Source organism: Mustela nigripes, chromosome 2, assembly GCF_022355385.1.
Source record: "Mustela nigripes isolate SB6536 chromosome 2, MUSNIG.SB6536, whole genome shotgun sequence".
NCBI lineage: Eukaryota > Metazoa > Chordata > Mammalia > Carnivora > Mustelidae > Mustela > Mustela nigripes.
This window is the reverse complement of record NC_081558.1, coordinates 25973760-25983404: the sequence shown is the minus strand read 5'-3', so window position 1 is coordinate 25983404 and position 9645 is coordinate 25973760. Positions and strand designations below refer to the sequence as shown.

At 39.6% G+C, this 9645-nt stretch overlaps 1 protein-coding gene across 1 annotated transcript in view; it reads left to right on the top strand.

The window, feature by feature from the left end:
• Window positions 1-1523: 1523 nt before the first annotated feature.
• The window catches only part of DNAH12 (dynein axonemal heavy chain 12), a 209709-nt gene continuing 201587 nt past the window's right edge, over window positions 1524-9645 (top strand). The window contains exon 1 of the mRNA XM_059387847.1: window positions 1524-1693. Coding sequence (XP_059243830.1) covers window positions 1524-1693 — 170 coding nt within the window. The remainder of the gene's footprint in view (window positions 1694-9645) is intronic.

The following is a 9645-nucleotide window of genomic DNA, read 5'->3' as shown; positions in this document are numbered from 1 at the left end:
CTTATGCATGCCCAATTTTATTTATACACATGGCATATGTGTAGGCTATCATCCTTTAGATGGAATATCCATTGCACAGCCTCAGATAGCAAAGTTTCACATTTCTATCTCCATGCATACTCGAAAAATTTACACCCCTTAACCTTTTTTTTTGCCAAGGATTTCTTGAAGGAAAGTTCCTGTATAAACAAATACCAGCTACAGAAACAACATAAATTATATTGCTGAAGTCACTATGGGAACATCTGAAGACTTCATCCACCTCTGAGTGCATTTACATAAATCTTTTTTTCAACACATCCGAATTTCCAGTCTTGCAGGTTGCCCCAACTTGAAGATCCTGATTCCCTGGGTGCCTTCTAAGGGAAGGCGGGTTAAGCAAACAATGAATCTTGAAACACTACATCAAAAACTAATGACGTACCGCATGGCGACTAATCTAACATAATAAAAAAAAAAAAAAATCAGAACCTCCCAGCCAAGCCCTAGAATTGTTACAAATAAATGGGGGAATGTTTTAAGCCAAAAAAAGCATATATGTATCTCATTCTTCAACCCTCCATTCATAATGAATTAATAAACTGAGTAATGAGTTACTGTGACAGGTAATCCTAATCTGTCGCAGCTCAACAACTGCCTCTCCAGGCAACTTCTACCCGGTCTCTGCAGTGGCGACCAGAGACGGTTTCCATGGCGACAACTTTGTTTGTACACGGCGGTCAGACCGCCGAGTTCTTCCGAGGCAGTGGGGTTCCTGAGGTTTCCTCCACCCCTGGATTCCCCTCTTCGTTTTGCCAGATGAGAAGCTAACTGAAACTTTCCCTCTCGTCTGCGCAGCTGGGGAGTAGTGAAAAGCAATCTAGGTATTTCCTTGCCTTTAGTTTTTTCTTACCCTTTTCCCAGGGCTGGAGATCTCTAACTGGGTGCCAGCCGAAATACTCTCTTTTTCAGGGCTGGAATCTCCAAAATCTGTGGGCATCCGCGGGAAATGTAGTTGGTATCACAGTTATTGTTCAACATTTACATGACATTTTAGATTTTCTATGCAAAAAGTATGCCTTGTTTTGCTTGATCATTGTATTGCTTCTTAGGATGGTAGCAAGACTAAGATACAATATAGGTGTTTAAAGATAATAATGATGTCAAACATCTGCTTTTTTGGGAGAGTGATTATACCCCAACAGCTGGATTTTGTTGTTCAAGTGGTGATGGTTTGCATTGTAGGGAAAAATTTGAACCCAGAATTCTAGAACCACAGGGGCATTTAGAGAGCATCTAATCCAGTTCCTTAATTTCATCCATGGGAAAACTGAAACCCAAACTGGAATCCCTACCCATTTACCTCAGCCATCATTCTTTAGACTAATAGGGTACTTGGGAGGAAGATTGCAAAAGGTTGGGAAGTTTTGGAATTGATAAGCTAAGATATGTTATGAGGTTATTGAAGCTAGCATTTACAATAATGGCTTTATGGGCATTTTTCTCCTTAGAGTATAAAGCATTCTAATCTTTACGAGGCCAAGATGTCAGATCCGAACAAAGCTGCAATCACAGCAGAAAAGGAGGCTCTGAACTTGAAGTTACCTCCTATTGTGCACCCCCCTGAAGACATAGGTGTTGACACACCAGCACAAAGTAAATTGCTGAATTACAGAAGATCTAAGGAGCAGCAGAAGACGATTAATCAGTTAGTGTAAGTAGCATATTGGTAAATAATTATTTTCTGGAGTTCAAGCGAAACGATTGGTGTTCATGTTCTCATAAAACAACTTTTTTTTTAAGATTTTATTTATTTATTTGACAGATAGAGATCACAAGTAGACAGAGAAGCAGGAGGAAACAGGCTCCCTGCTGAGCAGAGAGCCCGATGTGGGGCTCAATCCCAGGTCTCTGGGATCACAACCTGAGCCAAAGGCAGAGTCTTTAACCCACTGAGCCACCCAGGCGTCCCTCATAAGACAGCTTTAACCATGTAGGTTGTTCATGGGCAAAATATCAAGTTCAATTAGAGGAACAAAAAGTAATCACAATAGTAAGTGTTATATGTCACTGTATATATATATATATATATATATATATATATACACACACATATGTATATATATATATGTTAAAGTCGCTTAATGTATAGATATATGTCACTATATCTATAGTTAATATAGAGCTTATGCTAATCACTGCTTACTCTCAGCGTTGTTATTAGCACTTCATCTGTACTTCTCACAACTACCCTACATGGTGGGTACTATTCTTATCTTATTCTTTACAAATGTAGGTCTACTCAATGTTTTAGTAGGCTTAGAGACTAAAGAAGGGGTTGCCCTAAGAGTTACATATTGTTCTTACTCCAAAACCTTTCATCATCTCACATTGTTATGTTGAACTACTTACAGTTCTATGAGTGTATTATGTTTTTCACAGTTTAGTGAAAAATAGATTTCACAATTGCTCCCTGCAATTCCCCTCACTGGAAAGTATTTGTCTGCCTGAATATTTATACTAGTTCTTCAAGGCTGAGTTTATGGATTGCCTCCTCTGGAAAGCTTTCTCCTAATCCCTTTTTACAGCTTTAACTTTTTCTACATATTCTCTTGCATCCATTTATTTAGCAATATTACCTACCAACTGTTACACAGACATTGTGCTTGTTACTGGGGAGACCAAAGAGATGACAACAGAAAGGATTGTGTCTATATTCTAGTGGGAGGAGACAGACAGTAAACATATAAAAACAAACAAAAAGGGTATGTTAACCTTTTAAGTAGTGATGGATACCTTGAGATGTAAGATTGTGGGATAGAGAGTGATAGGGAAGGTGTCCATAGGAACATCACAGGACAGTCCTGTGGAGATGATATTTAAGTAGAGATCTGACGAGTAAGGAGCTGGGATGTGTGGATGGCTTAGATGGTTAAGTGTTTGCCTTTGACTCAGGTTATGATCCCTGAACCCTGGGATTGAGCAGGGCATTGGGTTCCCTGCTCAGTGGAGAGCCTGCTTTTCCTTCTCCCTCTGCTGCTCCCCCTGCTTGTGCTCTCTCTCTCTCTCAAATAAATAAATAAAATTTTATGAACTGAGGATTGCTGAAGCAGAGGGGGATGTGAAGGAAAGGGTGGCTGGGTGATGGACATTGGGGAGGGTATACATAGTGGGGAGCACTGTGTATTGTTTAAGACCGATGAATCATAGACCTGTACTCCTGAAACACATAGTACATTATATGGTTTTTTAAAAAAAGATTTTATTTATTTATTTATTGTCAGAGAGAGAGAGAGAGAGAGAGAGAGAGAGAGTGTGTGTGTGTGTGCGCCAGTAGGCAGAGTGGAAGGCAGAGTAGCAGGCAGAGGGGTAGAGAGAAGCAGGCTCCCTGCCCAGCAAGGAGCCCGATGCAGGACATGATCCCAGGACTCTGGGATTATGACCTGAGCCTAAGGCAGTGGCTTAACTAACTGAGCCACCCAAGCGTCCCAGTACATTATATGTTAATAAAAAAAATCTTAAAAAAATAAAGTGTTAGAAGCTTTTCATTAAACAAAAGTTTCTTTTCTTTTCTTTCTTTCTTTTTTTTTTTTTTGAGAGAGAAAATAAGAGAGAGAGAGAGAGCATGAGAAGGAGGAGGGTCAGAGGGAGAAGCAGACTCCCTGCTGAGCAAGGAGCCTGGTGCAGGACTTGATCATGGGACTCCAAGATCATGATGGGAGCTGAAGGCAGTCACTTAACCAACTGAGCTACCTAAGCACCCGAAACTTTTCATTAAATAAACTGGAGAATATCACTCTAGCAAAGGGGGGATAGTAAGTGTTGAAAGCCCTGGAATATGAATGCTTTCATGTGTTCTGGGCGTTGACAAAAGCCAGTGTCTCTAGAGTATCAGGAACCTGGGAAAGAGTCGTGGTATCAGGTGAAGGTGGAGAGAAGGGTGGGGACAGGGCGTGAAAGGCTTTGTAAGCCGTGATAATGAATTCAGATTCTACTTTAAGAACAGTGGGAGCCATTGAAATATTTTAAACTGGGATGTGACATGAAATTCAATTTACATTTAAAAATATCAGCCTGGGTATTAAGCATAGACTGAGGTGGAAGGGAAGAGGGCAGTAGTAGAGGGGAACAAGGAGCCCAGGTAGGATGCTTTTGAATAACATAGATGAAAGCTTTCCATGGTTCGGATAAGGCTGGAGACGGGGGAAGAGGAGAAAAACAGATTTACAGGGGATAGGTCTGGATCCAGAATTAGTAAGACTTGCTGTTGGATTGGTTTTGGTAACAAGGTAGATAGTAGTATATATATTTATAGAGAATCAGAAGTCCAGGAGATTGGGGAGGTAATTTTTGAAGTTGAGATGCTTATGTGACATGTAAGGGGAATATGTTAAGTAGGCAGCAGCTGGATAGATAGATATCTATAGAGATCTATAGATATCTATCTATCTATCTATCCAGCTGCTGCCTACTTAACATATTCCCTATCTATATATCTATATCTAGGCTAAAGATACAAATTTGGGAGTTAGCAGAATGTAGATGATTGTTAAGGCTATGAGGAATTGTTCAGATCATCTAGAGAAAGTAAAAATTAAGAGGAGAAGGCAGCCATGGGCTAAGCCTTTAGGAATTACAACATTTATTTTTTTAAAGATTTTATTTATTTGAGAGAGATAGAGAGGGGGAGCAGAGGGGAAGGGACAGGCCAACTTCATGATGAATGTGGAGCCCAATGAAGGGCTTGATCCCACGACCCCGAGATCATGACCTGAGCCGAAATCAAGAGTCAGATGTCTAACTGACTGAGCCACTCAGGTGCTTCAGGAATTAGAATATTTAGATGTTGGGTACAGAAGGGTCAAGCAGCAAATAGATAAAGGAAGTGTGACTTCCTCAGCAACACAGTGTACAGTGTCTTTGTTGCCATTCTTTTCTATTTACTTTGACATACTTAAGCACAGAGATCTCAACACAAAGCACAGTATCTGGCATGTTATTGCTGATGAACTGAATGAGTGAATAAAGGAATTTTTAACCTGACTCCTGTGCTTTTTACAGATGTATAAATAGTACTCTCTCATTTGGATGCTTAATAACAGTGTCTCAAAGTTGCCTGAGGCATAGTGCTATATTAATACTGAGATTAGAATTGCCATGTGTTTATTTAGGATAAATGCATTTGCAATGAAAGGTTTTTATTTTTTTGGAAGGCTGTGGATTTTGTGATTTTCCGTCATTTGCTACCTCTACCTAGTAGACAATAGGAACATAGATTTCCTGGTTTCAAGTTGGGGTGAAGTCTGTTGATAGAGAGTTTCAGGACTAAGGTAGGATATAAGGTGTCCTGGGAGTAACTGGGCCCCTCCTGTGACCAGTGCCTGGGAACACTTGGCTAAGAAAAAAAAAAAATCATTTTGTAGCTTTCCAGAGTCCCAGGAATGAGTCACGTCTTCCTTGGCCATTATCTCCCTCTTGATTCAGACCAGCTTTTCTCTCCTTCACTGCATGTGGTCTCTCACATAGTTCCTTTGAAATTACCCAATTTGTGTTCATTTATTGGTTTCTGGCTGTCAACCCACAAAGCAAAAACAGAGAATGAAAAGGCTCACTTGTATATTCTTCCTAGCTCTTTTTATTTATAGCTAGTAGGAGAAAACCTGCCCCAGGAAATTGCTGCTATCTCAAAGGGTGGCTTTTGTATATAAGGAGCTCAAGGAGGTCAAGCATATTTTTGTTGGGATAATTACAGTGCAAGCCAACTAGTGCCAACTATTGTACAGAAGTATAAGGCAAATTCCTTGGAAGTATGGTTCGTGGAGAGCTAGGCTATTCAGGAAAATAATGATAGATGAAAGGAAGTCTGGCTGAAGCCTTAATGATTCACAAAGTAAAGAGGAAGGGGGATATTCCAGCCACATTTCCTACTTCTTATGAAAAAGCCTTTGGAATTTTAGTTTAGCCAGGCTCAATAAAAGTTAACATGGAAATGAGGCTACTCAAGAAAGCTAATTCAGGAGTGCCTGGCTGGCTAAGTCACTAGAGTCTGGGACACTTGATCTTGGGATCAAGAGTTGAAGCTCCACATTGCAGTCTTAGGCTGCTAAGATAAATGTAAAATGTCTAGAATGGGCGATAGAAAATACTCACTCTGCACTGGTCAAACAACATCTGAAATTCTGGAGTCACAAGAGGGATGTTGATAAACCAAATTAGCAAGAAAGAGAGAGGAATTTTGATGAACCATCTCATTTGAAGGAGGCTGATTGCTTATTGGGTAAGAGTATAGACTGGCATCAAAGAGGCCTGAGCTCCCATATCTGCAGCTTATGAGCCATGCGTGAATTTGGCAAGTGAAGTAACTTTACTTATCTTCATCTTCCTATCTGTAAGATGGAGATAAGAATCATGCTTTTCTCTTTGGATTTTTTGTGAGAGTTAAATGAGATCCATGCATGTAAAGATCTTAAACCAATGCCTAAAACATATTGAGCTCATCACCAGTGGTTACTTTTATTGACAGGAATAGTAGGGGAGATGGAGAAGAGAATGGAGTTGAGGGAAATTGGAAGGGGAGGTGAACCATGAGAGACTATGGACTCTGAAAAACAATCTGAGTGTTTTGAAGGGGCAGGGGGTAGGAGGTTGGGGGAACCAGGTGGTGGGTATTAGAGAGGGCATGGATTGCATGGAGCACTGGGTGTGGTGCAAAAACAATGAATACTGTTATGCTGAAAAAAAAATTCTCTTATAATTCTTGTAAAAAAAAAAAAAAGAACTGGATAGGTATCATTAAGTTTCAGAAGGGTAACAGAAAAAGAATAGGACTTTTTGTGTATAGCTCTGGAGAACAAAAGTTACAAGGGTATAACTTGCATAAAAATTTGTTTCTAAGAACAATAAATTGGGCTAGCTGACAATAAATTGGGCTACCTTAGAAAGTAATGAATGCTGTTCCCCTCACTCACCTCAGGGTACAACTTAATATTTTTGAGAGTATTCAAAAATATTAGAATTAGATAAATGAGATTTTTTCCAATTCCACAATTCTGATCATTCCGTAGGTATTTATTGACCTTGATGGATACTATCTAAATATTGTGGATAGAACAGTGAGCAAAACAGACATGGCTCTTGTCTCTCTCGAACTTACCAGTCCATGCTTTTATGGTTTTGGTGTCCGTCTTTTCCTTGAAATTCCTTTTGGTTCTCCTCCTGCCTCTCTGATCACATCTCCTTTGCCCCCTTCAATTGCATTTTTTTCTTATTTCTGTCATGTTTGACATCCTCCAGTCTTTTTTCTCAGATCTCTTTTCTTTTTCCTTGTATACTCTATTGCTTCGGCCATCTGCCCCATCTACCTTTACAAACTGGTAGATTTGTCTTCCTAAAAATGTTTACATGCTCAAAAACCATCAGCAAGAGTTGCCTATTGGATTAAAAAAAAACCCCTATTTGAAATAAGGCCCTTAGTTGGATATTCTAGTTCATTTCTCCAAACTAATCTCGATTTGGTCCTATAACCTCTGGGCATATTGAACAACTCCCTACTACTCCCTGTTTTTTCCTTTGATCATTCCCTTGCCTTTCTATTCCTCAGTAGAGTCATGTCTGTTGAAATCAATCTACCCAGGGAAACTACATCTCTGCCTGAAATCTCCTCTCTTATTAAAGTTCATTGCAAATGCAAGCTTGTTCATGTAGCCTTTATAGACACCTCCAGTTGGAAGTGAACTTGTCCCCTCCTCTGAACCGTCAGGGCCCCATGCCTTTCATATGGTACCTGTTTTTATCCCCTCACCCTTTCAGTTTATCATTTCCTTGAGATTGTTGCTATTATATTTTAATGAAACCTAATAGAGTGTCTTGTACAATATGAGCACTCAGTATGATATAACTTTATTTTATAGATGATAAATTCCTGTGTTCAAACTTTTTCAAAAAGATTTTATTTATTTGAGAAAGAGCAAGAACTCAAGCAGGGGGAGGGGTAGAGGGAGAGACATCCCAGGATGGGATACAGGGTCAGGACCCTGGGATCATGACCTGAGCCAAAGGCAGATGCTTGACTGACTGAGCTACCCAGGCGACTGTCTTTTCAAACTATTTATCAAGTACATATTAAGGGCCTGGGTGCTGTTCTGGGCATTAGAGACAAGGTGAGGAACAAAAGAGTCTACGACATGCAATATGTCAAATGGTGGGTAAGTTCTATGAAGCAAAGTTAAGTGGAGGATAAAGAGGTTGGATAGTGATTGAAGTGCTACTTAAAAAAAGGGGTAAGGTGAGGCTTCTCTAACAGAGTGGCTTTTGAACATGGTCAATACATATGAGGTTTTTGTAAGCATCAGGGTTAACTTAAAATTTGTCTGTTTGAATTGGAAAAAAATTGATTTTTATTTTTAGTCTCATTTTTTTTATAGTACACATGAATAATTTGAAAAGTAAGGTCTTGTTGATAATAGTATTGGGATTTGTTTTTTTTTCCCCTTTTTTCTTTTGTTTTTAAAATTTTTGAATTTCTAAAGGGATTTATTTCTTATAAAAATTCAGTAAGATAAAGAACTCTTGTATTTAAAAAAATTTTTAAAAATTAGTATATAATGTATTATTTGCCCCAGGGGTACAGGTCATGAATTGTCAGGCTTACACATTTCACAGCACTCACCATATCACATACCCTCCCCAATGTTGGTAACCCAGCCACCCTATCCCTACTCCCCACCCCCCAGCAACCCTCAGTTTGTTTTGTGAGATTAAGAGTCTCTTATGGTTTTTCTCTCTCTCAATCCCATCTTGTTTCATTTTTCCCTTCCCTACCCCCACAACCCCTGCCCTGCCTTTCAAATTCCTCATATCAGAGAGATCATATGATAATTTTCTCTGATTGACTTATTTTGCTCATCATAATACCCTCTAGTTCCATCCACATTGTTGCAAATGGCAAGATTTCATTTCCTTTGATGGCTGCATAGTATTTCATTGTATATATATACACCACATCTTCTTTATCCATTCATCTGTTGATGGACATCTAGGTTCTTTCCATAGTTTGGCTGTTGTGGACATTATTGCTATAAATATTCAGGTGCACATGGCCCTTGGGATCACTATGCTTGTATCTTTAGGGTAAACACCCAGTTGCACGATTCCTGGGTCGTAAGGTAGCTCTGTTTCCAACTTTTTGTTTTCTAGAGTGGCTGTACCAGCTTGCATTCCCACCAACAGTGTAGGAGGGTGCCCCTTTCTCTGCATCCTTGCCAACATCTGTCATTTCCTGACTTGTTAATTTTAGCCATCTTGACTGGCGTGAGGTGGTGTCTTATTATGGTTTTGATTCCCTGATGCTGAGTGATGATGTGAATACTTCTTCATGTGTCTGTTGGCCATCTGGATGTCTTCTTCGCAGAAATGTCTGTTCATGTCTTCAGCCCATTTTTTTTTCTTTTTTTTAAAGATTTTATTTTTTTTTCCTCTTCCAAAATATTTTTTTAAATTTATTTTCAGCATAACAGTATTCATTGTTTTTGTACCACACCCAGTGCTCCATGCAATACGTGCCCTCTATAACACCCACCACCTGGTACCCCGACCTCCCACCCCCCGCCCCTTCAAAACACTCAGATTGTTTTTCAGAGTCCATAGTCTCTCATGGTTCACCTCCCC